This window comes from Eschrichtius robustus, chromosome 10, assembly GCF_028021215.1.
Source record: "Eschrichtius robustus isolate mEscRob2 chromosome 10, mEscRob2.pri, whole genome shotgun sequence".
In the NCBI taxonomy this organism is placed as follows: domain Eukaryota; kingdom Metazoa; phylum Chordata; class Mammalia; order Artiodactyla; family Eschrichtiidae; genus Eschrichtius; species Eschrichtius robustus.
Window position 1 is genome coordinate 6,501,672 of NC_090833.1, and position 22,873 is coordinate 6,524,544.

The 22,873-nt window shown below is 49.8% G+C and overlaps 2 protein-coding genes across 3 annotated transcripts; one reads left to right on the plus strand and one right to left on the minus strand.

The window, feature by feature from the left end:
- Positions 1–317: 317 nt before the first annotated feature.
- Positions 318–9,162, plus strand: TOR1A (torsin family 1 member A). Its single transcript, XM_068552790.1, has 5 exons — positions 318–562; positions 1,208–1,473; positions 3,491–3,666; positions 3,767–3,894; positions 8,567–9,162. Exons 1-5 carry the CDS (start codon positions 382–384, stop codon positions 8,815–8,817), a joined length of 1,002 nt encoding a protein of 333 aa, XP_068408891.1. The 5' UTR covers positions 318–381; the 3' UTR covers positions 8,818–9,162.
- A 2,799-nt stretch (positions 9,163–11,961) lies between these two features.
- Positions 11,962–17,904, minus strand: TOR1B (torsin family 1 member B). 2 transcript variants are annotated; one of them, XM_068552788.1, is made up of 5 exons: positions 17,640–17,904; positions 16,745–17,010; positions 15,672–15,847; positions 14,158–14,298; positions 11,962–13,866 (listed from the first exon to the last, which is right to left on the minus strand). In XM_068552788.1, the coding sequence occupies exons 1-5, from the start codon at positions 17,836–17,838 to the stop codon at positions 13,689–13,691; spliced, it is 960 nt and encodes a 319-aa protein (XP_068408889.1). In that variant the 5' UTR covers positions 17,839–17,904; the 3' UTR covers positions 11,962–13,688. The 2 variants fall into 2 exon arrangements, with proteins under 2 accessions (XP_068408889.1, XP_068408888.1); XM_068552787.1 differs by having other exon boundaries at positions 14,171–14,298; positions 17,640–17,902.
- Between the last annotated feature and the right edge of the window lie 4,969 nt (positions 17,905–22,873).

The following is a 22,873-nucleotide window of genomic DNA, read 5'->3' on the forward strand; positions in this document are numbered from 1 at the left end:
ACTTTAGTTACAATCTAGCAATATAAGTTCATTAATTTTAACAAATGTAACATACTAATGTAAGATGTTAATAATAGGGGAAACTGTGCGGGCGGGGGTGTGGTAATATGGAACCTCTCTGTACTGTCCTGTCAACTTTTCTATAAATGTAAAACTGTTCCCAAAAATGTTTTATTAAAAAAAAAAATTGGCCCCTCCAGCGGCCCCAGCGCCCAAAGCAGGCACGGGCCTGCCCCTCACAAAGATGGCGGCCGCCGGCGTCGGAGGAGGTCCGCCCGCTACAAAGATGGCGGCCCCGGCGGGAGGGACCGGAAGTGCAGTCTGGCGGTAGCGCCGGTCTGCGGTAGGCGCGAGAACGCGCGGGGCGGCGCGGGTCCGGGCATGAAGCTGAGCCGGGCCGCGCTGGGCCTGGTGCTGCTGGCGCCGTTGGCGGTGCGGGCGGTGGAGCCTATCAGCCTGGGACTGGCCCTGGCCGGCGTCCTCACCGGCTACATCTCCTACCCGCGCCTCTACTGCCTGTTCGCCGAGTGCTGCAGCCAGAAGCAGAGCCTCAGCCGAGACGGTAGGATGGGGCGGGGGCTGGGGGCTGGTGCTAGGGCTGGGGCGGGGGTCAGAGGCTGGGGTCCAGGAGGCCCGGAAGCCCGGGCAGTGCTGAGGCCGGCGGGGGCCGGACCCGGAACCGGAGTGCGGGATGGGGCCTGGCTCCTGGGCCACGACCACAGGCAGACCGGACTTTGGTCGGAGACCTGCGGAGGCCAGCTACTGCTTGGGCACCTTCGCTCAGAAGCTGGGAGTGTGGACGATTGGGAACTTCCTGCAGAGAGTTTTTACTCCTTCCTCGCCGGAGACGGGAAGGCTGGTGGGGACTCTTCCGGCGCGGAGCAGTGGGGGCCGAACCGCCGCCCTTTTCCTGCCGGGCGTGGGGTGGGAGGGACCGAGCGGGGGTGAGGGGCTCACGCTGGTGGCGGAGGCACTGGAGCCAAGGGTCTCTTCAGGAAGGAGGGCTCGGGAACGGGCAGGACTAGCAGAGGGAGGGCCTGCTGGACCCGCCGGTCACCTGGGCCAAGTGCTTACCTACTTCCGCATCTCACTAGACGCTTGAAGAGCTTAGCGGGCTTTGCTGGCTTTCACATGAGCCTGTCAACTGGGCTGCGTTTTGCCACGTGTGTCCCCCTACTCCCCGCCTGACTGGCTTTGTTTTTCCCAGCGCTGCAGAAGGATCTGGACAGCAAGCTCTTTGGACAGCATCTTGCAAAGAAAGTCATCTTAAATGCTGTGTCTGGCTTCATAAGCAACCCGAAGCCCAAGAAACCTCTCACCCTCTCCCTACACGGGTGGACGGGCACCGGCAAAAATTTTGTCAGCAAGATCATCGCAGAGAATATTTACGAGGGTGGTCTGAACAGTGACTACGTCCACCTGTTTGTGGCCACACTGCACTTCCCTCACGTCTCCAACATCACCCTGTATAAGGCAAGGGCCAAATTTCGGGATCCTTCCTGGATGATGCTGGGTTTGGGGTTTCTTTGTTGGGGAACGGGATTTGGAAATTCCGTGTTGAAATGAGAGAGCCCTGAAAATGCATCAGTTCCTCTTTGAAAAGTGTGGAACTTACGGAGGGTTGGAGATGCAGGGAGCAACTATACCATCAAAGCTCGTGGTGGTTTCTGAAAACAGGCTCAGTGTGATAGTAAGTGGGGTCACAGGATTTGAGAGACGGACATAATCAAATCCAGTTTAAAGATCTTCAAATCTTAACACGTTTTATAAAAGAGGAAACGTTTCTAGGGAGGCCTAAGTTTGCTTTTACGGTTTAACTCCCTATTTAACAGTCTGGCTTTGTCAGCAGGCACACCTGGATTTGAGCCCTAAGGCTCCTTACAGCTGTGTAATTGTGGGAAAGTCACCTGACCTCCCTGAGACTCAGGTTCTTCACCTGTCAAATGGCAGTTGTGAGGATTTCTTGAGCTCTGTGTGTCAAGTATGTAACATGATGCCTGGCACATAAGCGTTCAAATCAACGTTAACTATTGCCTTTTTTAATCCTCACTTGTGTGAACACATTTTTCCCTTTGGCTTGGGAGAGCATCAGGGTCACCAACTGTCCAGGAGTCTCTGGGATGTGGGACCTTCAGTGCTACAACTGAGAAAGTTCCAGGCAAATAGAGATGAGTTAGTCACCCTAGTTAGCATTCTGTCTTCACTGTTTAATAGCTATGTGACTTTGAGCAAGTTACTTAACCTCTCTACACCTCAGTTTCCTCATCTGTGAAATAGGGAACACAGTAGTAACTATGATGGGTTTTGGAAGATCACAATAAAACATTGTATGAACAGTGGTTAGAACAGCATCTTACCTGTAGTGAGTGCTCGATACATGTTCTCTGTTGTTGTCTGTAAGTGGGAGAAGCAGAATGGGAAGACCTTGGCTGCTGGAGCCTGCCAGACATGAAGGAATCCTTGTTTAAAAGGTGGTTCGCTTTGTGGACTCGGGCAAGTCACTTCAGCTCCCCTAAGGTTCTCGTTCTGTAAATAGAGGTTAGTCCATACCTGCAGAGCAGAGTTACTGCTTAAGTTAAATGTGTACCCATGGAACATTGTAACCATGGTCCAAGTAGCCAAGCAAAACCCCAAATCATAAGAAGTCAAGAAGTCAAGTCATTGTAACTTACAGAATTTTCCTCAGAAACAGGTAGCTAATTCTTTCTCCTTACCATAGGGGGAAACATCCAGGAAAGAACTGTATAGAACCATAGTTCAAATTTCTGATGTAAAGGGTCCTTTCTCCTTCTTATCTTGATTGTTTAATATAAGAAGTGCCTAAATATGTTCTTAGGGAATGTTCCACTTAAGCAAATTTATTTCAGCAACCTCCAGGCATTGTTCCAGAAACTCAAGAGTGTTGCCTCACCACACTCATCCCCAAGTGTGTGTGCACTTGAGTTCTCCTCACTTCCCCCATCGGAAAGTTAGAGCCCATCTCCAGGCTGATCTAAGGACTGAATGAGAGAAGAGGTCACTTGGTCTCTGCCTTCTTCCAGGAAGGCTGGTGTACACAGGATATGTGTTAACGTTGCCATTTTGATGACAGAGGCCCTGCAACTCAGTGACACAGCGTCGACGTGACATGTCGCAGGACAAGAATTACAATCAGAGTGTGGGGCCTTGGAATCAGGCAGGGTGGGATTCAGATCTTAGCTCTGTCACATACTAATTTTGTAATCTTGGGCAAAGTTTGTAATCTCAGTTGACTATGCTCTCTGTGCTTCAGTTTCCTCATCTGTACAATGGGTATGATAATGCCCACTACGTGGCGTTGTGGGGAGAAACAAAAGAGCTTGTATAAAGTTCTTAGCACAGCGGGGAGCACACAGTAAGCAGTCCGTAAATGCAGCCTTTGTAGAGGCGGTTGTAGCGTTAATAGTGCTCAATCTGGTGGTGTCACTCGCACTCTGAGCATCTGTATTGGCTCTTCCCTCTTGTCGTTCAGGATCAGTTACAGTCGTGGATTCGCGGCAACGTGAGTGCCTGTGCGAGGTCCATCTTCATATTTGATGAGATGGACAAGATGCATGCTGGCCTCATAGATGCCATCAAGCCTTACCTAGACTATTATGACAACTTGGATGGGGTCTCCTATCAGAAAGCCATCTTCGTATTTCTCAGGTAAAGTCGGGGCTGGGACATGGTTTGAAGAGCTCTGAGCCCCAGGCTGGGGGCTTCGGGGAAAAAACCCCAGTCCTTATTCACTAGAGTTCTTTTGCAGCAATGCTGGAGCAGAAAGGATCACAGACGTGGCTTTAGATTTCTGGAGAAGTGGAAAGCAGAGGGAAGAAATCAAGCTCAGAGACATGGAGCATGCCTTGTCTGTGTCGGCCTTCAATAACAAGAACAGTAAGTGGGGGGACTTCCCTGGCGGTCCAGTGGTTAAGACTCCGTACTTCCAATGCAGAGGCCGTGGGTTCGATCCCTGGTTGGGGAACTAAGACCCCAAATGCAGTGCAGTGTGGCCAAAAAAAAAAAACAACAGTAAGCGAGGCCATCCGTTCCCAGCACAACGTCCCCCTACTTCATGATCCCACGCCTTTAAGTTTTAAATTGACGACCTCACCATCACCTGGGGGCTGGTTAGAAATACCAATTCTCAGTCCCTTCCCCAGGCCTACTGAGTCCAAATTCCTGAGGGAATCTGTGTTAACAAACTCCAGGTGACTTTTACACATACGCAAGTTTGGGAGATGCTGTTTTAAAGAAATAGGGACATTGTTGATCATCAAGATATTAAAAATTCGTTTCCTGGTTTTTTCAGCCAAATCATTTTCCTTTGTAAAAGCGGGTGGTGGAACAAGGAAGGCTGCTGGGGAGCCTCTGATGGAGGAGATGGGGCCGTTAGGTCCCTCTCTTTCTGCACATTGACCTAGAACCCTGAGGGTCTGTGCCCGGGAGTAACAGCCAAGCAGTGGCTGGGCCCCTGTTCTGTACTGGGCACTGTGTGAAACTCTCTACCTGCATGTTTCCTTTAATCTCCACAATAACCTCCTGGGGTAGAAACTATTACTGTCCTCATTTTATAGATGAGGAAACTGAGGCTCAGAGAGAGAGCCCCTTGCCCAAGGACACACAGCCTATTAGGTATCTCTATTCCAGAGTGTGAGCTTTTACTACCAAGCTCATTGCTTTGCCAGTGACCTGACACATTCACTTTTGACCTTGAACCCTTGGATGTGGAAAGACACCATGTTGGAGACTGACTCACTGGGTAAAATCCGTGAGCCATGTGGGTTGAACGCTACCATTTGCTCAGGTTTGTTCTTGAAATTGTAAAACAGAAGGTCTCCTCTGAAACAGACTTGTCAAGAAATTCATAGCACTTCAGAGTTACATGAACAGTAATGGGCTATTTTATGTCAATTCGTGCAAGTGGAATGTTAACGGTGAAACACAAAATATTTTGTAATATGTTGAGTAGATTCTTGGCATGCCAGAAGTATGAACACATGCAGTAGAAGTCTCAGCCCCTGAATACCACAGCAAGTGGTTCTGGCCTAGAACCCACTCTGCAGGTTCCAGAGGGTTCCAGAGGATGAGCTTCGGATCTGGGCAGGCCTGGCTCAGCCACGTCCTGACTCCGGCCTTAGGCAGATGGCTGAACTCTTTCATTCGTTCACTCAACGTATTTGTTGAGCACCTACTAGGTGTCAGGCACTGGTCCAAGAACTGGGGACACAGCAGTGAGCCAAAACAGAAATCCTTACTCTCGTGGAGTCTCTATCCTAATGATAACAAGTAAGGAAACGTGTCAGATGCCGGGACCCATATCTACGTAGAGGTAGAGATTTATCTTCCGCTTTCCCCACAATAGGGAAAAAAGTAAACCAATAAATAGGGGTTGGGGGGTGTGGGACGAGGGTGAGCTGCAGTTTTATTTACTTTTTAATTTTTAAAATTAATTAATTAATTAATTAATTTATCTTTGGCTGTGTTGGGTCTTCGTTGCTGCACGCGGGCTTTCTCTAGTTGCAGTGAGCGGGGGCTACTCTTCGTTGTGGTGCACGGGCTTCTCATTGCGGTGGCTTCTCTTGTTGCAGAGCACAGGCTCTAAGCGCGCGGGCTTCAGTAAGTTGTGGCACGTGGGCTTCAGTAGTTGTGGCTTGCGGGCTCGAGAGCACAGACTCAGTAGTTGTAGCGCATGGGCTTAGCTGCTCCGCGGCACGTGGGATCTTCCCAGACCAGGGATCGAACCTGTGTCCCCTGCCCTGGCAGGCGGACTCTTAACCACTGCGCCACCATGGAAGTCCCTGCAGTTTTAAATACAGTGGTCAGGGAAGGCTTACTGTGAGGGTGACATCTGGGCTGACCTGAGGAGTGAGAGAGCCATGTGGACACGGGAGGGAAAAGCATTCCATGGGAGGGAACAGCACACGCAAGAGCCCTGAGGCAGGAGTGTGCCTGGGCCAGGATGAAGGCAGGGGACAGGAGGTCAGATGAGAGGTGGAGCTTGGGGTGGGGTGCAGATTGTGGAAGGCCTGGGGAACCACAGGAGGGCCTTGGGCTTGGCTCCAAGTGCAAGAGGGAGCCCCTGGAGGGTTTTGAGCAGACAGTTCCCTGATCGGACCTAGTTTTAACAGGACCACCTGGCTGCTGGGTGGAGAACAGACTGAAGGCAGCAGGGACGGGGAGGCCAGCAAGGAGCGGCTGCAACAACCTTAGGGGAGATGCTGGCGGCTTGGCCCAGCGTGGCAGCCGTGGGGGAGGTGGGACACGGTCTGACTGGGATTTGAAGGTGGAAACAATAAGATTTCCTAAGGGACTGTGTGTGGGAATGAGAGAGACAAATCGAGAATCTGGCCTGAGCACTTGGCAGGGTGGCACTGCCATTTAGGGGCCGGCCTGCAGGAGGAGGAGGTTTGCAGAGAGGGTGGGAGATGAAGAGGGACGTGTCCGGCAAGGGATGACTCGTCTGAAGGCAGAGATGTGGGGCAGGCGGCTGAAGTTCCAGTGCAGTTCCGGGGCGGAGCGGGGGGAGGTCAGGCTGAGGATGTGGACTGCGGGGTGGTCGGTCAGTGGTCGGTCGGTGGTTTGTAAAGTCACTTGCTCCACCTGAGCACTCTTCGGGGCCCCTGTGTGGCGGGTCCTTGTCGTCCTGACTCCCTGGCTGATTAGCTTTCTGCTCTCCTTGCCTAATGGCCCCAGCTCAGTGCTCACAGGCCCCGGCGCTACCTGGAATCGTCTGTTTACTGGGTGGCCGGTCCACGTCCGCCTGGCCCTGCTCCATCCCCTGCCTCGGGCCTCAGGCGCGCCTGGCACAGGGCAGGCCTGCTGGAGACGAGCTGCCCAGGGCTGTCCGGCTTGCTGCTGCTCAGCGCTCGGTGTGCTTCTTTCCCACGGCCACAGACTCCACCGCATCCGGGCTGTCAGATGTTTATTGAGCACCAGCTGTGTGCAAAGCACTGTTGGGCAAGAAAAGAATAAACCCCAGATGTGACTGATAGTAAGAAAAGTATATTTGGTCTTCGTCCGCATTTTCTGGCACAGAGCTCCTAAAACCCTTGGAGTTTCAGAGTGATAGAGCCATAATGGTGTCTTTGATATTCCTAACAAACCCCTTTCAACCACATCAGAGTTTGTGTTAATGAGGTGACTTTTGAAAAATACCAGGGTGGGGGGTGGCTTCCAGGGGAACCAACCCTTGATTGGAGGGTTGGAACTTTCAGTCTCCAGCCCTCGTAGACCTCCCAGGAGGGAAGAGGGGCTGAAGGCTGAATCAGTCGCCAATGGCCAGTGATTTAATCAACCGTGGCTATGTAAAGAATTTTCCATAAAACCCCTAAAGGACAGGGTGTGGAGAGCTTCCAGGTTGGTGAGCACGTGGAGATCTGGGGCGAGTGATGCGCTCAGAGGTCATGGAAGGGTCACGCCCCTTCCCACATACTTTGCCCTGTGCATCTCTTCCAGCTGGCTGTTTCTGAGTTATATCCTTGTATAATCAACCAGTAATCTAGTAAGAAAATGTTTCTCTGAGTTTCTGTGAGCTGCTCTAGCAAATTAATTGAACCCAAGGAGGGGGTCATTGGAACCTCAGAAGCACGGGTGACAACCCGAACTTTCGGTTGGTGGCTGAAGGAGGGGATGGTCTTGTGGGGCTGAGTCCTTAACCTGTGGGATCTGACGGAGTCTCCAGGTAGAGAGTATCAGAATTGAGCTGAACGCAGGTGGGCTCAGAGAACCGCTTGGTGGTGTGGGGGAAAAATACAGGATGGAGTTGGTGTCAGAGGCAGACCGGGATTAAGGCACAGGGGTGAAGCGGCAAGGCGGAAGGGGAACCGTCCTCATGAAGAAACGCTGAGTGTGATCCAATGGGTGCTGCGTCGTCTCAGAAGGGGAAGTGGGAGGGTCAAGAGGCCGAGAATCTCGGAGGACCCGAGACTGGGCAGAGGCAGGCCTCATCCAGGGAAAGTGCGAGCCCTGTGGCCGTAACAGAGCGCTGTCTTCACACATTACTGAGGATTCTAGCTTTTGGTCCCCCAAACGCTCTGGAGGGTTGGGACCTGCCGGCAGCGGCAGTGGGTCTCTACCCTGTTGCTAATCCCAGCCGCTGGAACCCCGGCCAGTCGCAAATTTCCACGATGCGGGAGTGCTGGTCCTTCCCTGGTAACTCTTCTTCTCACCTTTCACTTTCTGTGAATCTGTTCCGTTTCCTACTCGGCCTGCCTGCTTGTTCCAGGGTGGGTGGTGAGCCCCTTTCCCACTTCAGATCCTTTTTTTTTTCGTATCTAAAAATTTTAATAAATGCATAGGAAGGGTACCCGCCTGAGATCTTAGAGGTCACATCTTGAGAGGCCTTCCTGCCCACTGCGGCATCACCCTGCCCTTGGCTCTCACAGGTGCGTCGCCCCTCGCGGTTGCCCTGGGTGAGCTCACTGGCTAGTCTGACTGCTCGTTAGGCTGTGAGCCCCATGAGGGCAGGTGCGGGGCTCCACCTCATGGCTGACACCCAGCAGAGGCGTGTGGATAGGTGGACGGGTGGGTGAACAGTGGATGAACAGCACCTTTTTCTTTTCCCCAGGTGGCTTCTGGCACAGCAGCTTAATTGACCGAAATCTCATTGATTATTTTGTTCCCTTCCTCCCCCTGGAATATAAACACCTAAAAATGTGCATCCGAGTCGAAATGCAGTCCCGAGGCTACGAAGTTGACGAGGACATTGTAAGCAGAGTGGCCGAGGAGATGACATTTTTCCCCAAAGAGGAGAGAGTTTTCTCTGACAAAGGCTGCAAAACTGTGTTCACCAAGTTAGATTATTACTACGATGACTGATGGCACCAGAGATGTCGCTTCCCGCATCCCCGCTCTGGTCCCGGAAGAGGAGTAAAATGAATTATTCCGGTGTGACAGGACAGGCAGTTCCCTGGGCGTTATTTTCATCCAGCAGGGCCTGCAGGCCGTCGGTGACGCATCACAGATGGAAACAGCCCCAGAGCCTACAGAAGCAGGAGGAGCCAGCCCCCAGCTCACCTGTGCCAGGCCTCATGATTTTTTAAAAATCATGTTTTAATTTCAAGTGTTTCTGTTTCAAGGAAGGATGAATCAGTTTTACTGAAAATGTGATAATTTTATTTAAAATGGTTTTTAACATTATGAAGAAACTTTTCAGACTCTTAAGTTGTTGGCTTTGTGTGTTTTTTTAAGTTCCTGTCATTACAACATACACTGTGGTGTCTTTACTGCTAAAAAGCCTGAGTCCTCGGCCTGTCTTCTGTAGGATGGTGTCACTGTACTGGGGACGGAGGCTCTAGCAGCGAGCCGATCTGTCCCAGGATGACCATCGCAAGGGCAGTAAGTGTTTATAGAAGGACAGGTGTGTAAGGGGACACACCCAGGCCCGTCACAGACAAGACCTAAATGTCCTCCCCAAGAGTTTTCATCACAGTAGCATTGTGAACTGTGGGAATGATCTTAGTAATGTCGTCAACAATTTGTTAGAAACAGAATTTCCTCGAAAGAAAAGCATCTGCAGCTTGTCACTGGCCGGTCAGTCAGCTTTGCAAAGGCCCTTCTCTGCTTTCCATTCCTAAATGAGCCACATGCTCTGTACCAGGTTTTGCCATATTTTCTTAAAACCCTCCTCACTGATTACTAATTTTCATTATGTTTAATCAGAACTCCCCAAACCTCTGGGAAAGCTCAGCTGCCCCCCAGGATGCTGAGAACAGTGTATTTATTAATGCAAACAGCTACCATTTTACAGTAAAATTGTGTACGATTTGTGAATACATTTTTTTTTTTTAATTTATTTTTTTATTTTTGGCCACATTGGGTCTTCATTGCTGTGTGCAGGCTTTCTCTAGTTGCAGCGAGCGGGGGCTACTCTTCGTTGCGGTGCGCGGGCTTCTCATTGCGGTGGCTTCTCTTTGTTGTGGAGCACGGCCTCTAGGCACATGGGCTTCAGTAGTTGTGGCACTCGGGCTCAGTAGTTGTGGCTCGCAGGCTCTAGAGCACAGGCTCAGTAGTTGTGGCGCACGGGCTCAGTTGCTTTGCAACATGTGGGGTCTTCCCAGACCAGGGCTCGAACCTGCGTCCCCTGCGTTGGTAGGTGGATTCTTTTTTTTTTTTTAATAAATTTTATTTATTTATATATTCATTCATTCATTCATTCATTTTTAAACATTCATGTCACTTGCTTTTGTTTTTAATTAAAAATTTTTTTTTTATTTTATACTTTTGGCTGCATTGGGTCTTTGTTGCAGTGCGTGGGCTTCTCATTGCGGTGGCTTCTCTTGTTGTGGAACACAGACTCTAGGCATGCGGGCTTCAGTAGTTGTGGCACGCAGGCTCGGTAGTTGTGGCTCGCAGGCTCTAGAGCGCAGGCTCAGTAGCCGTGGCGCATGGGCTTAGTTGCTCCACGGCATGTGGGATCTTCCCGGACCAGGGCTCAAACCCGTGTCCCGTGCGCTGGCAGGCGGATTCTTAAACCACTGCACCACCAGGGAAGTCCCTAAGCTGTGAATTTAGACCTAACAGTGCAGCCCAGGCAGGAATGGAGGGGAGTGTGACACGGACTCTCAGGATCTTGGCAGCTCCGGCTCTTTGCTCAGCTGCCCGGGGTGTCACACTCCGTCAAGGGGGGCCATGGAGCTCCCGACACTCAGCTGTGGAGTTCATTCAAGTCTACAGACATACCTCCCGCTGAGAAGCCGGGCAGGAGTACAGAGCAGTGTCGGAACCTAAACATGCCTTGTTTTGTGCGACACACCTATGTGCCTACGAGGGCTGCTGTGGGGTATGAGCGTCTGCACAGTGCTTGCAGGGGCAGTTTCTAGCAGGCACAGAAGACGGGTTGGACCCCTCTGCCTCATGGCTACCCACCCGCCCAGGCCCCCTAAGGCAGCACTGGACGTAGGAAAGTGCTTGATGTTGACCTGAAGCTGGCCTGTCGTCACGGCCCCAGGAGTAAAGGATTAGGGCTAACCGTTCATCTGAAAATGGCAGCTCCAGCACCTGGGAGTCCCTAATTAGGGAACACAGGGGTCCCCTGACTCCCCTTGGAAAGTTCAGTCTTTGAGATGGGGCAGCGTGGGGTGAAGTAGAAGCGACATTAGCCTGAGACCCAGACGGAGAAGGGCAGCCTCATGGGATGAACACCTCCAACCGGGAAATTACAGGAGTGGGTGACGTGATGGCGAAGAGGGTCTCAGCTTTCTAGAAAGGGCTCCATCCTCAGTCCTGGGAAGAGTTGGTGTTAACAAATCACTGTCAAAGATAAGAGCCCAGGTTAATGGATTAAACTGAAATCTGGTTAACATAACAAGGATTTCATTATTTACCACTTCAGGGCAGGCAAGACCAGGCAAGTAGGTGTCCTGGTCTGAGCTCGGCCTTGCTCAGGTTCAGAATGGCAGCCGTGAGTCACGTTTTAGCGCCTCAGTTTCCTTCCTACGTTAATTTTAGGAGAATATATTTGTTAGGAAGACGACCAGCTCTTTCTGATGATACTTTCATCCATGAAAATTCGATGGAGTAGAACCCATCTCTAATCCAATTTAACTTTGTGTTTGTTTGGGGATAACAGCCTTTAAGGTAAATTTTTTTTTTAAGGTCTAATACTTTTTTTTTTTTTTTTTTTTAATTTTTGGCTGCGTCGGGTCTTTAGTTCCAGTGTGCGGGCTTCTCTCTGATTGCGGCATGCGGGCTTAGTTGTCCCACGGCATGTGGGATCTTAGTTCCCCAACTAAGGATCGAACCCACGTCCCCTGCACTAGAAGGTAGATTCTCCACCAATGGACCACCAGGGAAGTCCCTAAGAAAAATACTGATTCTTTATGAGGTAAAGAATGCCAACCAGCGTGTCCAGGGTACGGTGAGCCTAAAGCCACCTGAGTTATCAAAGAGCCTTTATTCTAAGCTCAGACTTTTCAGAGCTACCAAATAAACAAACCAGAAAGAAAATCTGCAAGTGGCATCTCACATGATAAAATTTAGGCTTTATTATTTGACATTCAGTAGGTCAATTTGTCTACATCTTACATGGGGTGGGGAGACTGGGCCATGAGCAACTGTGGCCTTTTCAAGTTACAAATCAGTAACAGCAGTCCAAAGGTAGCCAACACGTGTTGAGTTTATTGCATCATAACAAAAAATCTTATCTCCTCCCGACCAGACACCCAAAAGGTGACAAAAGAAACATAACTTAGCTCCAACTTGAGAACATGTGCTAAAAATTTTAAGCCTCACCTTGGCATTTTTTAAAGACTCAGTGTGATCCTCTATAAGGCACTGCCACATGGGAGGAACATTCATTCTGCCACGTCTTATATAGAAAAAAGCTGCATGTTCTCATTACATGTCTGCAGTTGCATTGCAACTACAAGATAGAACGATTCACACTGGCTGGAATGGAAGTCGTATTTCCCAGTGGCCAGGGCAGCCCAGCCTGACGCTGCCATACAGGGTGTCATTCTCAGATGACACCCAGGATCAGCCACAACCTTAAGAGTATCTGATAAAGGAATAAAGGAATTTATTCCTTCCCATGTTTTAAAATGAGCAATGTCCCATATTTCTATTATCTAAGATTCAGAAGTAAGAACATTATAAAAAATATACATATCCTTGAAGACTCGAGCACTTCTAGTGTCCGATACTTCCACTTCGGCAACGAGAACCTGCAAGCTGACCGTTCAGTCGGCACACGTCATCCGTGGAGAATGACTCTGTCCTACGGATTTCAAATGGTTCTGTGCAGTGAAGTGAGAGATTGACCCACGTGTAAACTGTAACAGACAAACATTTCACCGTGGGAACCAAGGACTCAAACTCAAAGCCAACAGTCGCGTTCTGATCCGACTCTAGGGATGATATGGCTGGGGGGACATCTAGCCGTGGCTGAAGTTAAGGAGTAGAAGTGATACAAGGAAGGCTGCGATCAGTACCAAGTGAGAATTGGGAGAAGGAATTCCATGACCAGGGCTGTCAGCAGCAGCAAAGCCACGGACAGACGGAGAGTTCCTGCCCGTCCTGCCTGGCTGCAGGGCCCCGGCGTGGAGCCCCCATGCCACACACAGGCGGTTCCCCCAGCTGCGTGCTCAGCCTGTGGGCCCAGGTCATCCCACACGACACTGTGCCTGAAGGTGCCGCCGATTTTACTTGAAAATACTTCAAGTCAGTGAACGCGCTCTGTAAAGAAAAAGAACTAGAGCGGAAGAATGTTTCTGGCAGGTGAAAATCCAGTGCTCCCCGGATTGCAGCGGGGCCCTCGGACTCCTTCAGTTCAGCTTCTGAGGTGTGGGTACCGTTGGGTCAGAAAGAGTCCTTGGTCTCACTCACACAGCTGTTTTCAAGGCACTTCTGTCAAGGTCAGTTAAGTGGTAGTGGCAGGGGAGGGGAGGGACTTCACAAGTTCATCTTCAACCACAGTGAACAGCTGGCTTGCTGTCCTGTTGCAAAACGACAAGCAGCCCTAACAGATGAGTATCATTTCAAAAATCAACCCTTAGAACCTTCCATATCCCGCAAGTCCACGGGTGCAAATGTGCAAACCCTGAAGAGGTCTTCAAAAGTGCTTGGAAAGGCCAGGCCCCGAGTTCCCTGGGCTCCCAGCCGCGTCTCACCCCACCTGGGTAAGAGTTCAGTGAAAATCCAGCCGTGACTGCACAGTCTTGCAGCCCTTGTCTGAGTAGATTTTCTCGTCTTTAGGGAAAAACGTCATTTCCTCTGCCACTCTGGTGACGACATCTTCGTCGATGGCAGAACCGCGGGCCTTCATCTCTGCCCGCACGCACATCTTCACGTGGCTGTACTCCAGGGGCAGGAAGGGGATGAAGTAGTCGATGAGGTTTCTGTCTATCAGTCCGCTGTGCCACAGGCCACCTGGGAAACAAGGCACAGCTGGGTTTCTCGCCTGTAACTGTCCCTGTCACCCGGCCAAGCTCGCTGCTCTGACAGGGCCCAGCACATTCTTCACGTCTGTAGCCCTCAAGATTCTCTTTTTGTCAAGCCTGATGTAAGGATCGGTTGGCTACCCCTGCTAACTAGCTTCTAGAATAGAATGCCCTCCGAAAAAGTCCCTACTTCAACCAAGGCACGGAGGCGAGCAGATTCTGTGGTTTCGTGAAAGGCTTAGAGACAGGGTGACTGCGGGCAGGGTGAAGGGCTCCTCACCAGGGGCACTCACTGTGTTTGTTATTGAAGACTCCAACAGACAGCACCGGCTCCAGGTCCTTCAGCTGGATGTCTTCCCTCTTTCTCCCTGCCCGCCAAAAGTCAAGGGCCGTCTTAGTTATGAGGTCCCCGCCTGCATTGCTGAGTTTGCCAAAGAAACGAGAATTAAAATCACACATTAAGACTTCTCTGTCTAAGACATATACACACTACTATACATAAAATAGATAACTAATAAGAACCTACTGTATAGCACAGGAACTATACTCAATACTCTGTAATGACCTATATGGGAAAAGAATCTAAAAAAGAGTGGATATACGTATACGTAAAACTGGTTCACTTTGCTGTACAGCAGAAACTAACACAACACTGTAAATCAACTATACTCCAATAAAAATTAATTAAAAATAAAGACTTCTCTCTCTAATCAGGAAACGTACCTGCTCTAAGTTTATTCTTTTTTTTGAGTTTCTATGCAGCTTTTTTTTTTTTTTTTTTTTTTTTGATGTGGACCATTTTTAAAGTCTTTATTGAATTTGTTACAATACTGCTTCTGTTTTCTTATGTTTTGGTTTTTTGGCCGTGAGGCATGTGGGATCTTAGCTCTGCGACCAGGGATCGAACCCACACACCCCTGCATTGGAAGGCGAAGTCTTAACCACTGGACCGCCAGGGAGGTCCTTATACAGCTTGTTTCAAAGTCAAATATATAAGCCAGCCTATATGTATTAAAGGGTTGTAATGACTTCTTACAAATGTCACATGCTATCAGGAAACACTATGAGTTTTCTAATATGGAATCAGATTGTGATATTTCTCTAAGGTTTATTCTTAACCAAGGAATATTTACTAAGTTTTTTTTTTTGCTACTAGACAAGAAAAAATAGCACCTGCCCTCAGGAACTGAAAATCTTTTTCAGAACTTGGTGTGTAATGCTACAACTTTTTTTTTTTTTTTTAATATACATTCATTTTTGGCTGTGTTGGGTCTTCGTTGCTGTGCGTGGGCTTCTCATTGCCATGGCTTCTCTTGTTGTGGAGCACGGGCTCTAGGCGTGTGGGCTTCAGTAGTTGTGGCTCGCGGGCTTCAGTAGTTGTGGTTCGTGGGCTCTAGGGCACAGGCTCAGTAGTTGTGGCGCACGGGCTTAGTTGCTCCGCGGCATGTGGGGTATTCCCGGACCAGGGCTCGAACCCGTGTCTCCTGCATTGGCAGGCGGATTCTTAACCACTGCGCCACCAGGGAAGCCCGCTACAACTTTTTATAACCCTCAGAGACAACATGTGCAAGTAATGAAATTACCTGTTATCAGCAACTATTTCCTTCATTCGTTTCCTCCTGCCCCTGCTCTGTGCCATGCTGACACTAGCAACCCCAAAGTAAAAGAAGTCCGCAAGTCACTTTTGCCAGGCTGGCACTTTTGTCCCTGGGACCTGCTGAGGTTGCCAGTGCCTTCTTCTAGCCCTGGCAGAATGAAGGGCTGTGTGCCCTCGGAGAAACACCTCCCACTGACCTGAGAAAGATGAAGATGGCCTTCCGGTAAGACACGCCGTCAATCTGCTCGTAGTAATCTAGGAACGGCTTGATTGCATCAATGACCCCCGGGTGCAATTTATCCATCTCGTCAAATATGAACACGGAGCTCGCACATGCACTCACGTTACCCCGAATCCACCTCTGTAACTGGTCCTAGACCAACCATAAAAGAAGAAATAGGATGCAGGGACTCAGAAGATATGCCCAGGGGAGCAGAAGCGCTCCACTGTTCCTCATGCTGGGGAAGGTGAAAAATCAGAGCTCTCTGGGGTTTAACAAAGAAAAATCGCACCCTAACCTCCACTCACTGGCTGAGAGCTTTTCCAAAACTTCATCTATAAGAAGTGGAAACTGGCAGAGAGATAGGTGCTAAAATGCAAATAAGTGTTTTCCTAACTCAAATGACGTGCCAAATGTGACTTTTTAAAGGTATCAGGGTCTAAGATACATGAATATTGATCATTTCACTGTTAACCAACCCGTAATTTTCATCTCCCCGTGGCTGGGCATCTCACGTTAATTTTACCAGGCATACTGAGGAATAAGAAACTAGACTAAGACCGGCATAGCATCCCAAGACCAGTGCCTTTTACTGGTGCAGTGAACAAAGGTGCTGACCTAGATGGACATTTCACGAAAAGCGTTTGTTCCTGTATTTCTAGGGATTTATGACAGAATTTGGTAAATAAGAAAATCATTCTCTCTTTTTGGTAGTCTTCCCTGTCTTACAGTTTATGGGGCAAATATCCACTTTCACTTCCTTGTTCAGTTTCTATTCCACATTTCAGTCCCCACCTAACAGCAGGAACACTAACTTTCACAAGCATGTCCATTTAAATGCGAGCCCTACAGGACGACTTAACATAGCAATAGCGAGAAAAAAAAGTTGCAGGAGGGCTCTGCAAATGGCAAAGGGTTACCAGGGTGGGGGAAGTGTGCAGGGGCCTGGGGCTACTGGAGTGCAAAGGAAAGAAGCAGAGGCCGGAGTCAGGGAGCGGGTCGCCCGGATGGGTCTGAGAGGCCAGGGGACGGGATAACAGAATTCCTTGCCTGGTACAGTTTTATGTGCTGCTCGTGAGGGAAGTGCAGGGTCGACACAAACAGGTGGACAAAGTCGCTCTTGAGACCTTTTGGGTGAAGATTTTCAGCCGCAATTTGGCTGACAAAATTCTTGCCCGTGCCAGCCCAGCCGTGTAAGGAAAGAGTCAGTGGTTTCTTGGGATTTTTGTTGTTCCTGAAGCCGGTCAGCGCCTTGAGAATCACCTCTGTGGCCAGATGCTGCCCAAAGAGCTTCTCCTCCAAATTCAGCTTGAGGGCTGCAGGAGCCAGCCCAGGAACAGAGAGAAAAATACACATTAAACGTGCACCAGAAAAGCAGCACTCTCCCCAGCTGGCCAAAGTGAGAGGCACAGGTTAGCAAGTGGTCCAGCAGGGTCTCTGCCAAACCCCAGGGTTAGCGCTGAGGCAGAACCACACGGGCTGCAGTCACACGACGCCACTTCCAAGGAAATGGACTAGAGAAGGAAGCTAAACGTGTTCGTTCATCCAAGGATTGGCCCTCTCTTGACTGAGCTGCTTGCTATTTCCCCAGCCCACCCTTCCGGCTTGTAAGAAAACCGAGGGCCAAATGTGGGCTTTCTGGGCAGACGCTGCACATCTGAAAACTACTTAACAGGGGTGACATGGCGCCGAAGGGCTGCTGCTTTCAGTTTCTTCTTACTGTCATCCCAAAGAATCCAAACTTTTAGAAAGGAACTTGGGCAGAGCCCCACGATCCGGAGAATCTGTCTCCGAAGACACGGCTTCCGAGGCTGGAGTCCGGGCCGAGGCGCCACCCCTCCTCCTTCCCACCCCACCTCAGGGTAAGCGCGGGGTGCCGGGCGCTGACGCCCGCGGGGGCTGTCCCCCGCGCCCCTCGAGCCCCTCCGGGGCAGACCCGCCGTACCCGACGCGTTGAGCGGCTGCTCTTCTCGGCAGCACTCGGCGAAGCGGCAGTACAGGTCCGTGTACGACAGGTAGCCGGTGAGGGCCGACGCGGCCCCGATGGCGATGCCCAAGCTGATAGGCTCGAACGCCGCCGCCACGTGGGCCGCCAGCAGCAGCCGCAGCGCCGCCGCGACCCAGAGCAGCCCAGACGGATGCATCGCCCAGCTCGCAGGCAGCCACAGCCGCTGCTAGGGCCGCCCGGGCGGCCGAGCGTGGGGACGGACTTCCGGTCCGTGCGTCACCTCCGCCCCGCAGGGCCCCCGCCCCGTGGGAAGGCCTTGTGGGCGAGGGGCGTGGCTCTGCGCCACCGTCTTTGTGAGAGCCACGGAAAGGGGTAGTGACTCTCTCAGCTGCAGGTGAAACGCACGGCTAGATTTTTACGGTTTCTTTTTCTTAAGAGCTTCTCAGATCCTTCACACTTTGCTTTGTCATCCCTCCCTTCACTTCCCCTGGAGTTATCGTGAGCGTTTCTCAAGTCTCCCCACCCTGCCTGCCTTCCTGAAACAGTTGCGGAGTGCTCTGGGTGCCTGGCCCCAGGCTGAGCACTGGGGCTACACCAAGGCAGACGTGCCCTGGTGTGCACAGTCAAACCCAGAAGCGCATTCTTTCATTGAGCATGCTACAAGGCAGGCCCCTTGCTGGATGCTGGGAGACAGCAGGGAAGGAGATGGGGTTGCCCGCCCCCGCCTCGAGCTTCTAGGCTCTGGGGGAGGCAGTCAGTGGGCAAGGGCCAATAGTGAGCGGTCAGAGAAGCACCGAGGCCATGGAGCAGGGAACGCTCTCAGTCTAAACTGAGAATTAAAGGAGGTAGCCAAGCAAACATTGAGGAGTAGGATGTCCTAGGCAGAGAACAGAATATGCAGGCTGTGCAGTTTGGGGAGCTGCAAGTATTTCACATGGTGGAGGCTGGTGAGAATGAGGATGGAGAGCTAGGCAGAGACTGGAAGGGGAAGGCCTCTGTTTGGGGGGCAATAGGGAGCCACAGAAGGTTTCACACAGGGAACGACATGGTCAGATCAAAGATCACGATGGCTGCTGGGTTTGTTCAGGTAACGCTGGCCCAGGCTTTGCCAAAGTTGGTTGAGTTCACTCATCAGCCAGTGTATCAACAAATATTTAACAAACGCTGGCTGTGTCAGATCCAGTGCCGTATGCTGGGGATAAAGCAGGGCACAGGGGAATTCCCTGGCGGTCCAGTGGTTAGGACTCCTCGCTTGCACTGCAGAGAGCATGGGTTCCGTCCCTGGTCAGGGAACTAAGATCCTGCATGCCACAGCACAGCCAAAAACATTTTTTTAATAAATAAATAAATAAATAAAGCAGGGCATAGGACAGGCACAGTCTCTGCCCTCACAGAGCTGTCAGTCTAGTGAGGGAGACAAATGGGCAAACGGACAGTTTACGACCAGCACGGTCAGTGCTGTGATGTGAGATGCACAGAGGAGGCACCTCACCCAATGGGCAGGTCGGGGAAGGCTCTCCTCCTCCATGTCTCAGTTTTGACCTGAAGAATGGGTAAAAATTACCCAAGGGGACTGGGGCAAGTGAAGAGGGGAGAGGTGAAGGTGGTCTGCGTGAACGCTCCAGGCGGGGGGTAGTACGCCCTGTGGCTGGTGGTAAGTGGGAGCTGGGCACACAGGGAGCCCCAGGTGCTCAGGCAGCTGGACTGTGAAGACAGGAGAGACTGGAATGGCAGCCAGGGGCCAAATCATCAAGGCCTTTTGCGCCATGCTTTATCCTGGGGCCAGAAGGGAGCCCCAGGAGGGCTTTGGGCACGTGATTGTTCAGACCACTCTGGCCCTGTATTGGGGTTGGAGAGGCCAACACTATGGCAGGGAGACTGGGTCCAAGGCTGGGGCAGTATTCCAGGAGAGAAGACCGTGGCCTGAACTGGAGCAGGGGCAGCAGGAGGGAGGGAAAGGAATCTGAGAATCGCGGGGGTGAGGAGGGGGTGGGGAGGAGCCGCTGCGGCTGGGGAGGTGAGGGGCCCGACGGGGAAGGAACAGGAGGAGGGCGGGCGTGGGGGGGTGATGAGGACTCTGATGAACTTCCATTGTTCAGTGCCAACCTTCTCGTTTCTTGCAGGACATTGTATTTTGTGTTATCTTTAGAGTCATAAATACCAGTTACTGAGCTTTTGTAATTCCAGCTCCAAACGCCATTGATTCCTTCCAGCACCATATACAATCCTTAAAGACACAAACGTTTCCTTTCAAACACTAGTGGTCTAAACAGTCTCTCCTGGTACTTCCCTTTTTCTTTCTTTCTTTCTTTTTTTTTTTTTAATTAAAGTATAGTTGACTTACAAGGTTGTGTTAGTTTCAGGTGTACAGCAAAGTGATTCAGTTTTTCAGATTTGTTTCATTATAGGTCATTACCAGATATTGAATATGGTTCCCTGTGCTATACAGTGGAAACGCAGCTTCTTTCCTCTTTCCTCCCTGAGCAAGACCCCAGTGGCCCAGCTTCCTGCAGGTTCCTTTCTCACCTCCCCTTTCTTACCTCTGGCCCCCTGGAAAGAAGAAAAATCACTCAGTAATTTTCCCCAGTGGATACACGAAGTAAATGGAAAAAGAAAAGAGAGAGAACCCCATGCATCTCATTAATAGATAGATTTTCCATAAAATCTTAATTCTTGGTTTAATAATTATTTATGAAAAAAATTGTATCCCATTTATGTTGGTTTGATTGACCGTGTACTAATACACAGCAATCCAAAAGAAATATTTTAACACTTAGAGCGTTGTGGTCGCCAGAAAAACTTTTATATGAAGTTTTAATTTGTAGTATATACATATCTTTGTTGCAGAGAAATAAGGTAGAATGATTGATAAACGACTTCTAGGCAGAAAGTACACTTCATTAGGATGACATTTGATGGGGGAAGTGTGAGTTCAAGTACCGAAAACTGATTGTAAACATCTGACTTGTGCATGCATTTTATAAATGGATGATGGCAGGTAAGGCTGCTATGGCGTTCAGATTCCATTGAGCAGACCTAGAAGAACAAAGTAACAATGTTACCGTAAAATGTCCATGCTTACAATAGACAGGAAATTGCGTCTTTTGCAACCACTTAAACTTATAACGAAAAGTTTCTATGTTAATCTAAAAACGTGCGAAGGGATGTGTGAGCAAAAAAAAAAAAAAAGTGTGAGCCCCCTCACCCCAAAGCAGCGCCTGGCCAGTAAGCATTTATTCTTCAGCCTTCGTGTCCACACTCTGAATTTACTGTAAGTAGTTGACACCTCCCTTCTGGATTCTCAGCTGCCGGGGAAGGACTTGTGTATTGACCTGGAGCTCAGTCCCCTGGCTAGATGGCCTCCTTCCTCTCCAGTGTTAGCCTCTTTGGTTGCCACGTCTTCCCTGTCACCCCCTCCACAATCCTGAACGACCCCAAGTCTCCGTTCTAGACCGCCTCTCTCTCTGTCCTCTCTCCCTGAGTGAGAGGGCCCCTGACGACTTTCTCTCTCCAGCCCCTGCATCTGGCTGCACATTGGACATCTCCACTTGGCTGTTGACCAGACGTCTCAGCACCTACACGGTCAAAGCAGAAGTCTGGATTGTTTTCTCCAAATGTGTTCCTCCCCCAAGGTCCCTATCTCAGGCAGTGGAGCCATCCTCCACCAGCTGCTTAGCCCCAAACCTAGGGCTTGTCCTGTATTCTTTTTTCCCTCAGCCTCCACTTCTGACCCATCAACAGGTTGCCGGCCCCATCTCCAAAACACACTCAAGAACTCTTCAGCTGTCTCCATCTCCTTGGCCACCCCCTAATCCAAGCCACCATCACCTGTCACATGGATGACCACAGCAGTCCCCAGGGAGTCCCCTGCATCCACCCTGGTCCTCCCTGATCCGTTCTCCCCACAACAGAGACAGGTGGTCTTTTCACAGCAGACTGGATCATGTTGGTCTTGCTTTGAACCTGTCAATGGCTCCTAAAGCCCTTAGGAAAATATCTACCCTTTTCACTCTGACCACAAAGCCCTATGTGCTCTGCTCCTGCCTTCCTCTTAGACCTTTTCCCATTCTATTCTCCTGCCTCGACTCTTTTTTTTTTTACTTGAAGTATAGTTGATTTACAATGTTGCATTAGTTTTTAGGTGTACAGCAAAGTGATTCAGATATAGATATAGATATAATTTTTCATATTCTTTTCCATTATAGGGTATTACAAGATATTGAATACAGTTTCCTGTGCTATACAGTAGGTCCTTGTTGTTTATTTTATATATAGTAGTGTGTATATGTCAATCCCAAACTCCTAATGTACCCCTCTCTCCCCCTTCTTTCCCCTTTGGTAACCATAAGTTTGTTTTCTATGTCTGTGAGTCTATTTCTGTTTTGTAAATAAGTTCATTTTGTAACATTTTTTTTAGATTCCACACATACGTGATATCATATGGCATTTGTCTTTCTCTGTTTGACTTACTTCACTTAGTATGATCATCTCTAGGTCCAACCACGTTGCTGCAAATGGCATTATTCCATTCTTTTTTATGGCTGAGTAGTATTCCATTGTATATATATACCACATCTTCTTTATCCATTCATCTGTCAATGGACATTTAGATTGCTTCCATCTCTGCCTGAACTCTTGCTAAGAATGTTCAGACCTCAGCTTGAAGCCCACCCAACCTATATAAAGTAGCCCTTCTTCCTCCCACCTGGTCACCTACTCTGTTGTCACCCTGTTTGTTTCCCTGTCTATTGTCCATCTCTTCTGCCAGCCTGAGAGCTTCAGGAGGACTGGGGCCTTGTCTGCTGTGTTCAGTATCTCTAATTCCTAGAACTGTGCCACATACACAGCAGGCACTCCATAAATATGCATTTAATGTTCAAGTATAGAACATCTCCAGGAGGGTGGGCTTTGATCTGGGGGCCAGGGATGCCGCTATGGACTGTATGTTCTCACCCCCCAAATTCATATGCTGAAGCCTAACTCCTGATGTGATGGTATTAGGAGGTGGGGCCTTTGGGAGGTGATGAGGTGTGAGGGTGGAGCCCTTTACACTAAGACGTTAATAACATGAAAAATTGGGTGTGGGCTATGTGGAAACTGTCTGTACTATCTTTGCAAATTTTCTATAAATCTAAAACCATTCTCAAATAAAAGGTTTCTTTTGTTAAAAAAAGGCGGTTTTGTATGTGCTACTATCTGACCTTCGGTGATACTGTAAAAACCATAATCAC